At 35.2% G+C, this 18378-nt stretch overlaps 1 protein-coding gene and 1 pseudogene across 1 annotated transcript; both read left to right on the forward strand.

Moving 5' to 3' along the window:
• The first annotated feature begins 146 nt into the window (after positions 1-146).
• On the forward strand, positions 147-1540 carry LOC148779272 (alpha-thujene synthase TPS3, chloroplastic pseudogene; annotated as a pseudogene).
• LOC148779273 ((-)-alpha-terpineol synthase-like) lies at positions 1526-7883 on the forward strand. Its single transcript, XM_088856627.1, has 4 exons — positions 1526-1665; positions 6829-6967; positions 7173-7421; positions 7584-7883. Exons 1-4 carry the CDS (start codon positions 1541-1543, stop codon positions 7881-7883), a joined length of 813 nt encoding a protein of 270 aa, XP_088712753.1. The 5' UTR covers positions 1526-1540.
• Positions 7884-18378: the final 10495 nt, after the last annotated feature.

Consider the following 18378-nt stretch of genomic DNA (forward strand, 5'->3'; position numbering starts at 1 on the left):
TTATTATTATTTAATGAAAAAATGATTTGAAATTCCGGCTGATTTGGGCTAGTAATTTCGGTGACTTGCAGGGTGAGTAGCATAAGAACCGAGCCGAGGAGCTAAAGTACCAAGCCATACTTCTTTTCAAAGCCACCGACAAACCAATGGCTCTGATGGAGCTCATCAACACCATCGAACGGCTTGGAATTGGCTACCTATTTGAGGACCAGATCAAAACGGCCCTTGATACCATTTATGCCTATAACTTGGTAGGGTCCTCATGCAAATATCTTCATGCTGCGGCCCTTCACTTTCGATTGCTGAGAGAACATGGATACAATGTTTCCGCAGGCACACCCCTTTCTCTCTTTTTTTTCCGTCCCCACCCAAACCATACTTTTGGTGTTTGTAAAGCGTGACAAATCATCACCTTTTTTTCCCTAACTATTTGGGTTCTCAAGCATGGCACAAAGCGAGTTATAATTAATAGGGAAATTTATCAAACGATTTGAATTATTTAATATGTTACTGATTCTTTTTTATCTATTTTTAAATATCCCATCATTCTTTTGATAAAATACCCACTAATCCATCAAATGATGTGTTAAAGTGGGTTTTGAAATTTATTGAATACAATCAATACACCAAGAGCTAAAATGTTAAGTAGTTCAAATTTTAGGTGTAGTTCCCTAAATTTCTATAACTAGCCGTTATAAGTTGACAAATGTAGAACTGTACGTAAATCCATTAAAAAAAAAAAAGAAAAAAAAAAGAAGAGACTACTTTTGCTGATTTTTTTCTATTTGGAAGACTGAAAAGCATCTCTGGTTTATCCACCAATAATTTCCCTAGAAAAGTGGAAAAATAATGACATTGAACTCTTTGAAGATTTTAACCATTCACCAAACGGACGGTTTGCATCAACTGCATAAGGAAACAAGATTTCCACTAAGACACGAAATTAAAAGAGTTTATTTCAACGGCCTGAAAGCAAATAGAAATTGGAGCAAGGAAGAAAGCGAAGCCGAGATTTGAGAGGGTAGTACCGTGAGGCTGATGATCGCAGAACCCATATTTTTTTTGAGGAACCCTATAGAGACATAAGACAAGAAAAGCTTTCTAATACCTCCCAATTTCTTTGACCCTCGTAAACATATGTATTTCTTAAGCACAAGGGAGCTCATGTATGAATTTTTCAAATTTACAGTATATGATTGTGATGAACAGATGTATTCAATGCCCATATGTATTTCTTAAGCACAAGGGAGCTCATGTATGAATTTTTCAAATTTACAGTATATGATTGTGATGAACAGATGTATTCAATGCCTTCAAAGATGGAGATGGCAGTTTTATTACCAAAGTAAGTGGAGATGTGAAGGGTATGTTAAGCTTGTTTGAAGCTTCATGTATTGCTTTACCAGGAGAAGAGTTATTAGATGAAGCTAAGGCCTTCACTTCCAAGCATTTGAAGGCTAAGATGAACAGCATGGAACCATGGCTCAGAGGGGAAGTGCAGCATGCCCTACAATTTCCTCGTTTTCGGAGGGATTTTTGAATGGAAGCGAGATGTTACATCCATGCCTATGAAGGGCAAAAAGAAAGAAGCCCAGTTCTACTTCAACTTGCAAAGCTGAATTTCAACATGGTCCAATCTTTACACCAATCAGATCTTAAGGAAGTGTTTGGGCAATGTGATTAGGGTTTGCAAACAGTTCAAAGGATTACATCCCAACTACGAGTATCACCAATTTAAAATCTAATTCAATGAAAATGAAAATATTTTTATTCTATACTTTCAGATTTTTTTCATTAACTTTTGTTTCTTCGCAATATTTTTTTTTTTTTTTAGGGAGTTAGTGGGGAGAGGATCCCTATCCTTGGTAGCAATCAAGCCTAGGATGTAGGGATGCAAATTATCAAGCGTTAACCAATTAAATTGGAGCTCTATTCTTATGTTTATTTAAATATTCTAAAAATGTATTATCTAGTCCTTGGTCATAATAAAGAGGGAAGCTTTCTACATGACCCCAGCCACATATATATAGTATATGTGACCCTAGTCTCAGCCGTCAGATGTGAGTAGATGATTGAGATGCCTTGAGTCACAATGCCATAAGCTAACTCTTAACCATAAGAACTTTATGAGATGACTCTTTTTTTTTTTTTACAAATATGTTTGATGTAAAATTTGGGGCATGCTTAGATCTGACAGGGACACACATGATAAAAATAAAAAAAAATATTTTTGGTAAAAAAATGAAAAGTAAAACAGTGCTTTATGTGATATTGTGGTATAAATAATCATAACCTTTCATTTCAGATCGTCTGCCTAAGAAGTTGGAGTCACACATAAACGTTTTCCCAGTACTAAAAACTTAGAACCATAAAAAAAGAGACGGCAAATGAATTCAGAAAACAGGAGGGAAGAAGGAAAAAAAAGAGAAAAAAAATTTAAACAAAGAGAATGGAAGGAAGGGGACGAAGAGAGTAGAGGGGAAAGGAGAAAAAGAAATTGAAAAATGAGAGGCACCATACGAGGTGCTACTAAGCATTCAGTCAAATGATTAAGGCTAACATGTCTAGGATTTTCGTTTTGGGCAAGCTTCATATGCTTCCCGTACAACATAAAACTTATATATTTCTCTTAATCCAGCCGTCTATTCTGAATTGAGGGTTAAGATGGTCCAATCATAATGTCATGTCTCTATACTATGTTATTTTTAACTTTTTTTATAAAATATTTTTACACCAAATTTTGGGCATCCAATCCTCTATTAAAATCACATTTCTAAAAACTATAAAAAGTATTCTCAATAAAATAAAATACCCAAAATACCCCTGAAAGTTTCAAAGGGTATTTTGGGTATTACGTTTAATTAAAAAATTATATTTTGTATTTCTTGTAGTTGTGCCCCAATGATTAGATGATACGTACTAATTTGATATTCATGCAATTTAATTAAAAAATAAAAATAAAATACTCTAAGATGTTAAATCTAAGATCAAATGATGAGTGGCTCACTTGATCAAAATTGGACGGTTGAATGATGGGGAAGCATAATTCTTCTATGCTCTAGGAAAAGTATATAAACCTTTCCCTTTCTTTTTACTCTCCCAGATATCTCAAAAACTAAACATCCTGAGGCTGGACGTCCCTCTCTCTTCTTATATTCAACTTGACATCCATAAAAATAACTTGAATAATTAAGCTAAAATAATCAATGGACTAAAATACGTTTGAATTTTTTATAATAATAAAAGACATAAATGCCCTTAAATAATTCAAGAATATTGAAAATGAACAATTATTTTTTATAGCTAAATTTCAAGTGTCATAATATAAAACAAAATGATGTGCCCCTTCAAAAAAAACTTAAAGATATTTTCATTCTACAAAAATTACAAGTTAAAATATAATTTATAAATTCATAAAATTCATGGTAACTAAATTACATTACTTTGAATGAACCTGACAATAACATAATTTATACTATTATTTTCATAATATTATTAGTAATTTTTTCTGTACAACTAGAAAGTGATAATAATAATTAGACATACTATGGCTATATTTATGTAAATATTTTGTATGTGTGTGTATTTGTGTGTTCAATAACAATATAGTGGTATAACTAATAATTGAAATTAATATTTTTTGAATACCCAAAAAATAAGATTTTTTATATAATTAATTAGAGAAATTATCACTAATATACCTATATTTTACTATATTTAAAAAAAAAACCCAAAATTTCAAAACCTTACCTACACCCTTTCTCACGATTTTAGGCTTTTTTTTAGATCAAAATAACCTTTATGGTAGTCTTTTTACCGTAAAAAACATTACGGTAATTTAAATACTGTAATAAGTTGAAGGAGTATTACAGTAATTAAAATACCGTAATACCTTAAAGTAGTAGTACGGTAATTTAATGACCGTAATATTATCCACTTCTCATTAAAAGAACAAAAAAAGATTTTCTACTCTATTGGGAGTCTACTATCTATTTACTCCCTCAACAAAAATCTATGCTAGCAGTATTTTCAAATCTCAAATTTTTAGGATATAATCTCCACTACTTATAGAATAATTTCAGCAAAACAAAATTTTCAAGTAAATTCTTCTGTATATTATAAAAACCTAACACTTCAAGATTGAATAGAACTATCCAATTTTCAAAGAGCTAAATTTAAGTGTCATAGAACTCACAATTTAATTCTTTCAAAAATAATTTAGTAATTTTTATATGGTTCTCAAAATTTTAGAACAAAAACATACTTAAATAGGTGGTTTTGAGCGAGGGAGTAGATCCACATCGTGCTCCCATGAGATCATGGATTTTTTGAAAAATACTGCTCCTACGAAGTCTACCGTGAAGGGAAGAGAGAGATAGCCCTAATATTAACTTCGATTTGAAGTTTTTTAGACAATAGGGGTTTGAAATTGACCCGGAAAGTATTACGGTAATACGAATACCGTAAAGACTTCCCCACACATTGCGCTAATTAAATTACCATAATTCTCTTTAAATTTTTTACGATGTTTTAATTACTATAAAGCTTAAAATTTATTACGGTAAAAAGACTACTGTGAAGGTCATTTTGGTAAAAACAAAAAGCCGATATTTGTGAGAAGGGGTGTAGGGGAGGTTTTGAAAAGTTAGGTTTTTTTTTTTTTCTTTCTGATTTTACTAAAATAAAAGTATATTAGCGATAATTTCCCTATTAATTATTTACTCATTATTAAATATGATGTAAAATTAAATTTCTTATGTTTTAATGGCATTCATTTTTTTGTGTTTCCTTTAGAGAACGGTTTTTGCAACCAAATTGGTAGTAAATACTCACTTCTAATATGACATGAATCACATTTACCATTCTATCACACAGATGGTTTGGACATAACATACTTGTTTTTGCTACTAAAAACTTTGGGGTCTAAATTAGACGTAGTTTCTATATTATAAAATTCCCCCACTGTCATGCAGTAATTTTCCATGGAGGGCATGAGAGTTTAAGATGCACTGCTATTTATTAAAATGTGACAAACATAACTGTGGATGCAGAAGACCATATCAACCAGTGTTTAAAAAAACGCCGAGTCGAACCGAACTCGCTCGGTTTAACTCGGGAATCGCCATGAATGGATCGAATTGGTGAAAAAAACGGGGAATCGTCCAGTTTTAGAAAGAACCGGACGATTCTGTACAGTGAATCGCTGATTCACTGTACGGAATCGGCGAGTCAGTACAGTGAATCGGCGAGTCCCGTACGGAATTTTTATTTTTATTTTTATTTATTTATTTATTTATTTATTTATTTTTATTATTTATTTATTTATTTTTTTTTTTTTATTTTTTTATTTTTTGTAATCCATGATAGATTTTTTTGTAATTCTTGATCGATTTTTTTGTAATCCATGATCGAATTGTTTTTTTTTTTTTGTAATCCATGATCGAATTTTTTGTTTTTTTCTTTTTTTTGTAACCCATGATAGAATTTTTTGTAATCCATGATCGAAATGTTTGTTTTTTTTTTCTTGCAATCCATGATCGAATTTTTTGTAGCCCATGATAGAATTTTTTGTAATCCATGATCGAATGTTTTGTATACATGATCGAAATGTTTGTTTTTTTTTTGTAATCCATGATCGAAATGTTTGTTTTTTTTTTTGTAATCCATGATCGAATTTTTTGTTTTTTGCTTTTTTTGTAACCCATGATAGAGTTTTTTGTAATCCATGATTGAATTTTTTGTAATCCATGATTGAATTGTTTTTTTCTTTTTTTGTAATCCATGATTGAATTTTTTGTTTTTGTTTGTTTGTTTTTTTTTGTAATCCATGATCGAATTTTATGTAATCCATGATCGAAGTTTATGTAATCCATGATCAAATTTTTTGTAATCCATGATTGAATTTTTTGAAAATTTGGGATTTTTTTTTTTTTAATCCATGATCGAATTTTTTTTGTAATCATGATAGAATTTTTTGAAAATTTGTGATTTTTTTTTTTAATCCATGATCAAATTTTTTTTTGTAATCCATGATAGAATTTTTTGAAAATTTGTGATTTTTTTTTTTAATCCATGATCGATTTTTGTGAAAATTTGTTATTTTTTTTTTTTAATCCATATTATTCAAAGAGAAAATGAGAGAGATGATGATGATGAGCACGACAGTGCAGGTGAGCATGAAGGATGGACAATCTTCGGGGATTTTAGATTGGGAACACAACAAAACACTAACACTCAGAGATTTGGGAATAGTCAGACGCCTGCTAATATCGATGATTCATTTTTAGATCGAATCAATGAATTGTTAAACGAATTCAATCAATGGCACCAGCGTGACCAAGAAGAACAATAACGTCGTCTATCATTTTATTTTTAGATCATATGTTACTAATTTTATGCTTTATTGTAGTCCATGTATGTTGATATACTTATTCCATGATAATTATATGTTTATCCTTTTGTGTGATGTAAATTAAATGCTGAATGGCGGTTCATGCAGGGAAAGAACATATCAATATTCGCATATTCATTCAAAAACATGAGAATTCTTAATGGAGTACCCTCATTTCTTATTGAATTCCTAAAAAAAAATATTTATAATGAATTTTAATAATTTTTTCGGATTTTTTTTAAGCTTTATTCTGACCGTTTCACCCGATTCCCTATTTCCGGATCGCCGATTCGCCGATCCGGATCGGTTTTTTAGAGGCCCTATCCGGGTCACCGATCTGTTTTTTAAACCATTGATATCAACAATGAAATGGAAGAAAAAGCCAACAATATGGACCTTGTGTTCGAGAACTTACTCATGTGTAATTGAATTGCTAGGTGGGATCTCAAAGACATGGAACCACTTCCCGGATACATGAAACTTGTTTACATGGCCTTGTTCAATACCATGAATCATATGGCTTATGATACCCTAAAGAAGCAGGGTTGTTGTATCATAGGATCCCTCAGCAAGGCGGTATGCATTTCGTATTTAAATTAGTCATTGTATCCTCTTTTTTGTTCTTTTTTCTTTTTTTTGACATGTTAACGGCGGAGGTAGGAGTGTAGGGTGGGGCTTATGTTGAGGCATCCGCGCCCCTAATCATATGTGCCCCACTTCTACTCCCTAGTCACTGTATCATTTAGTTATGTATGATTTAGCAGTATTTCTCTTGTTATAGTGGGCTGGTCTTTGCAAGGTATACTTGAAGGAAGCAAAGTGGTTTCATAGTGGGTACAAACCAACACTAGATGAATACTTAAGGAATGCCTATATTTTAATAGCTGGTCCGCTTCTTACAATTAATGGTTGCTTTCTCTCTGGTGAGAAGATTGCACCGGAAGTTGTTGGTTGTTTAGAACAAGGTCCAAAGCTCGTCTGGTGTTCTTCCACGATTCAACGACTTATCAATGATATGGGAACTAGTAAGGTACGTGCAAGACAGTTGCTTAAGAAGTTTGATTGAACATTGTTCCCTTTTATTAAGTAAATGCAAGAGTGGTAACTTAACAGAAAAAATTTCTCATACACTACTCAAATTCATTTTTATTTTTATCTGATAACATGAATTGTGTTGTTGATGTGCATGCAGGATGAACTTAAAAGAGGAGACCTACTTGAATCCGTGCAATGCTATGTGCAAGAAACTGGCGCATCAGAGGAGCAAGCGAGGGAGCATATAAGAAATTTAGTCAATGATTTGTGGAAGCAACATCATGAAGAATGGCTCACTCCATCTCCACTTCCAAAGACCATCATCAGAGAAACTTTAAACTTTACAAGGGGCTTTGAGTTCATTTACCAATATGGAGATGGCTTCGGTGCTACCGGATGTACAACACTTGATCATTTCACATCCTTGCTCTTCCAACCCATTGACATTGATATTTAGGTTCCATATTTCTTTCTTGGATCTAAGTTTGAAGTTTCTTTTACACCTAAGACTCTAGCAAATGCTATTTAACTCAATGAGAAAAGCAAATTATTATGATTGTACTTCTTTGTGCTGTACTTAATCCATTATAGTGATGATTTAATACTAGATGTTACTAATAAGTTGTTAAAATGTAATAATAATGGTAACTCAAGAGCACATAGTTGTTGGTTCATGAAGGGTGTCTATCCCTTGTGGGAGGAAAACTTCCTAATGGAACTTGGAGTTGCCTATTAAATTTGCACTGATTTGAGAGAGAGAGAGAGAGAGATTAGTCTAGTCCTACTGAGTTTGGGATTAATTTGACAATGAAATGTATTCAAATTAGGAGAAGTATTAGAATGAGGAAATTCAGAAGAAATCCTAGTCAAGTTCGGATAGGAAATTTGGATGTTGGAATCAGGATACAATATATTCCAATTAGAAAATGATTTAAGATAGAGATGGAGATGAAATCTCTTTGAAGTAGTAGCTTTAGGAGGATTTATTTATTTTTTTTCTTCGGGTAATCTAGTGGGGGTGACAAGACCCTACCCGTTTTTTTTTAAAAAAATTTAGAATTAATTTTTTGATTGTGTTAGTGAGGTGGTATAAGCGAGACTGAAAACCACAATGTGTTCAATTGAACAATTGGGGTGACATATCTATTTTGTCTAAATTAAGCCTCAATTAAGGAAGGGACATATTCCTAGTGAAAACATAGGGCATTGAAAAATAAAGAAAATCTTCTCCTTTATATTCTCTCTAACGCTCAACTACATGCCCATGCCCCACTCCTACAATGGTTGTTGCCAAACTAATACCCTTACATATTGTATTACATTTGGTCTCGCAAAAAATTTTCCATAAACGTTATGAGACACAAGCCCCTATTTATAAATCTTTAAACCGCCCTTTCATATGGTTCTCGGTGAGCCCATATAGACCACCGCGTTACATTCTTTCCTTACTAAGTAAAAGTGTGATTTTCTAGAATCAGATGACTGCCTCCTTTTTAGATTATTGTAGAGAGAGAGAGAGAGAGAGAGAGAGAGAGAGAGAGAGAGAGAGAGAGAGAGAGAGAGAGAGAGAGAGAGAGAGAGAGAGAGAGAGAGAGAGAGAGAGAGAGAGAGAGAGAGAGAGAGAGAGAGAGAGAGAGAGAGAGAGAGAGAGAGAGAGAGAGAGAGAGAGAGAATGAGAGAGAGGAGGAACTGCGTTTTTTTTTATACAGTTCTCCCCCTCAACACTGGCTTGCTCCGATAGTTGATCCTCTTACCATTCCAAGTTGTTTTATATGATGAACAAATTTTTTGATATAAAGTCCTTTGGTAAATATGTATGTTCTTTTATCGTGATGCCAATTCATTCAGGACCTTTTTCTGCATGTAATGATGATGTCCCTCAATATGTTTGGTCCTTGCTTGAAAAATGGGGTTTCAGCCAGTCGAAAAGTTCATAAATTGTCATATAACAGTGACATTGGTTTCTCCACTTGTTGATGCAAGTTTTCCGTTAGCCAAGTGAATTCTTGTGCAGCCATTGCTGCGGATATATATTTTACTTCGGTGTCGACAAAGAGACGGTGGGTTGTCTCTTATTGCACCAAGAGATTGTTGCTGACCCCTGGCTGAAGGAATACCCAGTAGTAGATCGGCAAGTTGTTTACCGCCAGCAAAGTCAGCATCGTAGTATCTGATTGACTCGTATTGTCCCTATTTAAAAAATTTGTAGTCAAAGTCAGCATCACAGTATCTGATTGACTCGTATTGTCCCTGTTTAAAAAAATTGTAGCCAAAGTCGGCATCACAGTATCTGATTGACTCGTATTGTCCCTGTTTAAACAATTTGTAGTCAGCGGTACTTTTCATGTACCGCAAGATTCTGCATACGGCCTCCAAATGAGGTTTCTTTGGATTATGCATGAATCAACTAAATACTGTGACTGCATGTGCGATGTCAAGCTTAGTCAATGTCAAGTAGATAAAATTGCAGATAATTTGTCTGTACATGGCTAGGTTCTTTAGATCTTCTCCTTCATATGCACTTAGCCTTACATTTGCCTCCATTGGTGCCATGATTGGCTGGTCAACCATACCAAAATTCTACAATAGGTCTCTAGTGTACTTCTGTTGACACAAGAAAGGTCCTTCCTTAACTTGATAATTTCGAGTCATAGAAAATGTTTGATTTCCCCGAGCTCCTTCATCTGAAATCTGATCAACATATTTTTCTTTATGTGGTAGTTTTCCTAAGTGTCATCCTCTATAATATTCAGATCATCAACACAGATAAGTATAATGTATAATTTATCATCTCTGGTTTTTACAAACAAGCTTGAGTCAACAAATGTGGCAGTATATCTATTTTGCAGTAGGAATTCAACGATCTTGCCATTCTAGGCCCTCGATACCTACTTCATTATGTATAAGGCCTTCTTTAAATTGTTGATGTAATTTGGCCGATCCTTGGTTTCAAACCCTTTTGGTTGCTCTATATATATATGTCGACCAACTTCTCTTTGAAGAAAAACGTTCTTCAGATCTATCTGCCATAATTTTCTCTACTTGCTGGTTGCTAGTGAAAGTAGTACATGTACTGTTGTCATTTTTGACATGGGATTGAATCATAGTCGATCCCATATGGTTGTGAAAAACCTCGGGCGACTAGTCTGGGACTCCTTCGGTATAGGGACGAGATCCCAAGTCTGGTTCTAATCTAGCGTGAACATTTTTTCCTCCATGATCTTCTGCCATTCTGCACGTTGACGATCCTCTTCGTCTGAAACCAATTCTTGTACATCATTTACCTCGGCGAGTGCAACATTCATGTATTTTGGATTCGATCTTCATACTTTGGTTGAAAGTCGTAATTGTGGCTCTTCTATGACATCTTCTAGCATACATGGTCGAGCCTCCTCAGGTGTCTCTGTCTGGTGGACACTATCTCTCCATGGACTGGAAAATCTATCTCCCTGATGTGATTAACCGGTTGTCCTGTATCTCGTTCTCATAGTTTGGTCCGTCATGCTTTCCTTCCAAAGTCTATTCGGTCTTTGTTCGTCTCCAGTATCTAATACTTTTTGTAGCTTTCGACGTCCACCGTGATGATGCTTCATTGAACACCACATTCCATGATGCGTAGCATCGGCTGCCTATCGGGTTACAACACCTCCACCATTACCTTTCGGTGTCATGAGTTTACTATGCTAATGTTTTGGAACAAATACATTCCAAACACCACCAAATACTTTAAAATAATTTATAATGAGTTTGGTCTTCTAGAGTCTTTCGTATGGTGAGATGAATCTTGGAAGCCAATTGATGATTTATAATACTTTCTTCATACACTCTCCCCAAAATCTGCCTGGGATATTTTTGGCTTTCAACATACTTTTGCATGTTTTAACCAGGTGCCGAACCTTCCGTTCAGCCACTCCATTATGTTGTAAGGTGTGGGGACAGGTTAGCTTGCATTATATGCTAGCCTTCTTCTGGTAGGCTGAGAATTCCTTCGATGTGTACTCTCCTCCATTGTCAATGTATAAGCACCAAAACTTCTACTCGAACTCCCCCTTGATCTTTGTTGGGAATTCTCTAAACTTTTCAAAGACCTCTGATTTTTCGTTCATTAGATACATCTACATGTACCTTGAATAGTCATCAATAAAAGTAAGAATGTACCTCATGCCTCGGACTTAGTGTTACTTTACGAAATGGATAATCTTCAACGACCTCTTAGCTCTATAATTTGATTTAGTGTATGGTTGTCGATGAGCATTGCCAAAATAACAGCTCGTACACACAACATCAGTTTAGACATCTATCTGAGGAAGTCCCCTCACCATTGATCATCCATCATAACCGTCAGCCTGGTGAATCCCACATGCCCCAGCATCGAATGCCATAGATCGATAGTCTCACTTCATCGTGCCTTCTGTACAGAAGCTGAATTTGTAGACGTTACATAAATAGAGTCCAGTTATTGGCCCTTGAAAAAAATATAAATCAAATGAACGAGCATATACATGGTTCGACAGGATGACTACATCCACGGAAGTAGAAAGTCACTATTTTTTTATTTTTGTTTTCTTGTTTCGATTACATGGGCTGCACCATATATATATATATATATATATATATATATATATATATATATATATATATATATATATATATATATATATATATATATATATATATATATATATATATATATATATATATATACACACACACACACACACACACACATACACACACACACACACACACACACACACACAATGATATACCATATCATAATCCTATAAAAGTAGCTCAACACGGTGAACTAACCGGGAGAGACTCCACAAAGATAGATGATTATGGTTTTTAGCTGTAACCATCCATAAAGCTATGGCCAACTTTCAACACTCCCCCTCAAGTTGGTGCGAATATATCTATTGAGCCCAACTTGGTCAAAATTTGGCGAACTATTTCTTTGCAAGAGCTTTGGTAAATATGTTTGCACGCTGATCATGGCTTCTAATGAATGGTATACAAATGATATTTACTTGAACCTTTTCTCGAACAAAATGACAATCAACCACTATGTGTTTGGTTAGTTCATGGTAGACAGGATTTGAGGCAATATGCATGGCTGCCTGATTGTCACAAAACATTTTTATTGGAAGCTGAGTTTTCAACCCCATATCTTGAAGAAGATGTTTAAGCCAAATTAATTTGCTTGTTGTTTATGCCATGGCCCGATATTCTGCCTCAGCATTTGATCGTGCCACAACATTATGTTTTTTTCTTTTCCATGTGACAAGATTACCTCCAATAGTAGTACAATATCCTATGGTAGACCTTTTATTAGAAGGACTACCTGCCCAATCTGTATCAGAGTATCCCTCAATATCAACATTTCCATTTGGCTTCATTCATATTCCTCTTCCAGGTGGAGCTTTGAGATACTTCAAAATCCTTGCAACAGCTTCCGTATGGCAAGTCCGTGGAGCTTGCATATATTGGCTGAGTAGACTAACCGTATACATAATATCGGGCCTTGTTATAGTTAGGTAAATATGTTTCTCGACAAGCCTTTGATATTGACCAACATCTTGAAGGCGTTCCCCATCAAAAGAATTTAATTTCTGATTGTTATCTACTGACGAATAAATAGGTTTGACCCCTTATTTTCCAGTTTCTTTAAGTAAATCGAGAACATATTTTCTTTGAGAAATTAAAAGCCTTTTTTTTCGAGTAAGCCACTTTTATTCCAAGAAAATATTTTAATTGGACAAGATCCTTAATGTCAAATTTATTATGAAGATGTGCCTTTAATTTTGAAATTCCCTATTGGTCATTTATTGTGATGACAATGTCATCAACATAAATGAAACAACGATAGTTTCCTTACTTGTTTTCTTTACAAACATAAAGGAAACAACACTACTTTTTTAAAACCCACATGAGTGAGAGCATAACTCAATTGTGCATACCATGCCCTAGGGGATTGTTTCAATCCATATAAAGCCTTTTTTTAATTTTCACACTATTCCTTCCTTCCTTACTAAATAAAAATGTCATTTCTAGAATTAGATGGCCGCCTCCATTTTTTTGGATTATTCTAGAAAGATAGTGTGAAAGAAGGAACGAGTGAGACAGGAGCAACCGCGTGTTGCTTTCTGTAGGATCTAGGTTTGGGTCCAATAACTTCAGATCTAGGTTTCGGTCAGGGTCAGGGTCCGGACCCACACGCGACCCGACCTGCTGCCACCACGATTCATTGTTGTGTTTCCCAGTTCGATTAAAGAAAAGCACTCAAGCCCATTCTCAGCGTATATTTTAGGCTTAGATGAGTTGCTAATGGTGCAAGATTCTTCCACAACTCCCTATTTCCCTATGTTCCCAAAATGGTTCTAACCGTAGTTATCAATAGTGCCCAACAAGGATGGCACTTTCGCTCCGAAAGCCAGCTTCAGTGTTCCATGACTGGCATCTCGATTGGACTCGTTTTAAATTTTTCAGGAGCTGACTCTTATTTATAAGATTCTCTATCCCATGCATAAAGGATCTCGATCCCACTATTGCGTGGAACACATTCCTTAAAAGTGTAGATCTTGTTCCTGAATAAAGTAGATCTCCGCTCCCATAATTTTAGGCGCACGATCCCTATGTTCTCGGAATTCCATCTCTACGTTCTCAGAACTTCCTAAAAGAAACTTCTTAAATAAAATAATTAAATTTTAAGCAAAATTTTCAAGTGGAGTTTTGCGATGGGTGTGCAGATTAATCATGCACAGAATGTGATCGTTCCTTGAATGAAGCTCAACCTATTTCAAATACGAACGCTGTCATTCTTAGATGGCGGTGCGATCTTGTTGTCGATGGGAGCGCGATCCTAATAAGTATGAGAACATGATCCTATTTTACATGGAACACGTACCCGTTAAATAAGGATATTGATCCCGATGTATTGGAAATGTGCTTCCTGTCCATACGGGATCTCGATCTGCTAGTTTTACCCTCACCGGAACTCACTTCCCATGCGTTGAAGCATTGGGTAGCCATCGATATGATGCTATCGCTCCTAGAACCAAAACCATTTCCTCTCCCACTCTCGATAACTATAGTTCTACGACAATAGAGAATTCCCTTATTACTACCACCAGTATCAAGCTACAACCTGGTCTTGATCGCATCGATAGGTTGAAGGCAGCATGCCTCAACTATACGTCCAAGTGTGTGAGAGCGAGAGATAGAGTATTGTTTTTGGGGTTGGGGTTGGGGTCGGAGTCGGGGTCGGGGTCGGGGCGGGGTTGGGGTTGAGAGAGAGAACAAGAAACGTTGCATGTGTTTGGCCACGTGTCCAGGGTCCTCGCTCTTCCCTAGGCACGTGAGCTAAAGGCCCTCACCCCACCCATTACTTCTAATTTTATTCTTTTGCTTTTTAGGGATAAAATTTTTTTCCCTTTAAATTTTTATCTTTTTTTTTTTTTTGGATTATATACAATGAGATCATTTACCTTTGATACAAAGTGGTCACCATTGCTTACAACCATTTTTGTGAAATTTGATTGCTTGGTTGTGTTACAAATTTTGAAAAAATTTCATTTGAACTTTGAACTTGGTCAACGGAATAATCGCATCCCCTTCTCCCAATTTTACATCCATTGGTTAAGATTAATGTGATCATCTTGTACCAAAGGTAAATGGTCTCATTCTATATTTTTCCTTTTTTTTTTTCTCTCCCTTTTTAACGTTTAATGCTCTCTACTTGGCTGAGCCGGAATGACTTGGCCGAGTAACTCCGCTTGGGCCAAGGCCGAGTCCTTGGCCTTGAATGTATTTTAATCTCTCTACTTCTCTCTCTCTACCTTACCACACTGTGAGCAGTTGAGTTGGTATGTGTCAGGTTATGGCGACAAAGATGGTTATAAGGTTTTTTGTTTTTTTGTCATTTTTCGTCAGGTGCGCCTTACTATATATAGACTCCGTTAATAATCATCATTAAGGTGGATTGCACTAACCAATAGCATCCAATATAATAGAAAATAATTCTATAATTCGTTTTCTAAATTTGGTATTTTAGTATTACCAAAGGTATGGACATATTCCTGTGGAATCCTTGTCGGGAACGTTGTTTAATATATCCTCTCAATAATATATGGAGAAACATTAATTATTTATGGGGGAATAAATAAATAAAGTCAATAAAGACACCTGAAGATTATATTTTAAGGTAAATACGTTTAAGGCAACACGACAAACACAAGCAAAGGGAACTTCAGCGAATCTTTTCTTTCAATCGTCTATTCTTGTTTCGTTTGGGGATGTATCAAATGTTAACAATTGATGAAAAATGACTCAATAAACCTATGAAAAAGAGTAGAACTACAAAATAATTTTAAAGCTGGAAACTTCATGAAAGTTTGCACCTCCAAGAAATTCCCTTTCAAATAATCATAGGAGACGAGAATATAGGGCATCAATAGTGAAAGTCTTGAATAGTGGAAAGAATTTAGCTACTTTCAATCGTGTCAGTTTGGATAGGAATATGTTAGGACTGAGTTGAGAGATGATGGGTCTTGGGCGGTTCCCCAAAATTTATATATGGGAAAAAGATCCTGTCAGCTCAAGTCGTAATGGAATAGTGTAAGCTCAACTATACAGATTGAATTTAGGCCGATCTAGCGGTCACAACTGGATTTCATAATTTAAGACTCTAGCAAATGCTATTTATCTCAATGAGAAATGAAAATTATTATGATTGTACTTCTTTGTGCTGTATTTAATCCATTATAATGATGATTTAATACTAGATGTTACTAATAAGATGTTAAAATGTAATAATAATGGTAACTCAAGAGCACGTAGTTGTTGGTTTATGAAGGGCATCTATCCCTTGTGGGAGGAAAACTTCCTAATGGAACTGGGAGTTGCCTATTAAATTTGCACTGATTTGAGAGAGAGAGAGAGAGAGATTAGTCTAGTCCTACTGAGTTTGGGATTAATTTGACAATGAAATGTATTCAAATTAGGAGAAGTATTAGAATGAGGAAATTCAGAAGAAATCCTAGTCAAGTTCGGATAGGAAATTTGGATTATGGAATCAGGATCCAATATATTCCAATTATAAAATGATTTAAGATAGAGATGGAGATCAAATCTCTTTGAAGTAGTAGCTTTAGGAGGATTTATTTATTTTTTTTCTCTGGGTAATCTAGTGGGGGTGACAGGCCCCTACCCGTTTTTTTTTTAAAAAATTTGGAATTAATTTTTTGATTCTGTTAGTGAGGTGGTATAAGCGAGAATGAAAACCACAATGTGTTGAATTGAACAATTGGGGTGACATATCTATTTTGTCTAAATTAAGCCTCAATTAAGGAAGAGACATATTCCTAGTGAAAGCATAGGGCGTAAAAATAAAGAAAATCTTCTCCTTCATATTCTCTCTACCACTCAACTACTTGCCCATGCCCCACTCCTACATTGGTTGTTGCCAAACTAATACCCATCCATATTGTATTACCTTTGGTCTGGCAAAAACAATTCCATACACGTTAAGCGACACAAGCCCCTATTTATAAATCTTCAAACCGCCTTTTCATATGGTTCTCGATGAGCCCATATAGACCACCGCGTTACATTCTTTCCTCACTAAGTAAAAGGGTGACTTTCTAGAATCAGATGACTGCCTCCTTTTTAGATTGTTGTAAAGAGAGAGAGGAGGAACTGCATTTTTTTTTATACAGTTCTCCCCCTCAACACCTGCTTGCTCCGATAGTTGATCCTCTTACCATTCCAAGTTGTTTTATATGATGAACAAATTTTTTGATATAAAGTCCTTTGGTAAATATGTCTGTTCTTTTATCGTGATGCCAATTCAGTCAGGACCTTTTTCTGCATGTAATGATGATGTCCCTCAATATGTTTGGTCCTTGCTTGAAAAATGGGGTTTCAGCCAGTCGAAAAGTTCATAAATTGTCATATAACAGTGACATTGGTTTTTCCACTTGTTGATGCAAGTTTTCCGTTAGCCAAGTGAATTCTTGTGCAGCCATTGCTGCGGATATATATTTTACTTCGGTGTCGACAAAGAGACGGTGGGTTGTCTCTTATTGCACTAAGAGATTGTTGCTGACCCCTGGTTGAAGGAATACCCAGTAGTAGATCGGCAAGTTGTTTACCGCCAGCAAAGTCAGCATCACAGTATCTGATTGACTCAGTATTGTCCCTGTTTATATAACAATTTGTAGTCAGCGGTACCTTTCATGTACTGCAAGATTTTTCGTACGTCCTCCAAATGAGGTTTCTTTGGATTATGCATGAATCAGCTAAATACTATGACTGCATGTGTGATGTCAAGCTTAGTCAATGTCAAGTAGATAAAATTGTCGATAATTTGTCTATACATGGCTAGGTTCTTTGGTTTTTCTCCTTCATATGCACTTAGCCTTACATTTGCCTCCATTGGTGCCATGATTGGCTGATCGACCATACCAAAATTCTACAATAGGTCTCTAGTGTACTTCTGTTTACACAAGAAAGGTCCTTCCTTAACTTGATCAATTTCGAATCATAGAAAATGTTTGATTTCCCCGAGCTCCTTCATCTAAAATCTGTTCAACATATTTTTTTTTATGTGGTAGTTTTCCTATGTGTCATCCCCTATAATATTCAGATCATCAACACAGATAAGTATAATGCATAATTTATCATCACTGGTTTTTACAAACAAGCTTGAGTCAACAGGTGTGGCAGAGTATCTACTTTGCAGTAGGAATTCAACGATCTTTCCATTCTAGGCCCTCGATACCTACTTCAATATGTATAAGGCCTTCTTTAACTTGTAGATGTAATTTGGCCGATCCCTGGTTTCAAACCCTTTTTGTTGCTCTATATATATATGTCGACCAACTTCTCTATGAAGAAAAACATTCTTCAGATCTATCTGCCATAATTTTCTCTACTTGCTAGTTGCTAGTGAA

This window comes from Amborella trichopoda, chromosome 13 (assembly GCF_054954075.1).
Source record: "Amborella trichopoda isolate Santa Cruz 75 chromosome 13, AtrichopodaSantaCruz75HAP2 v2.0, whole genome shotgun sequence".
Classification (NCBI taxonomy): Eukaryota; Viridiplantae; Streptophyta; class Magnoliopsida; order Amborellales; family Amborellaceae; genus Amborella; species Amborella trichopoda.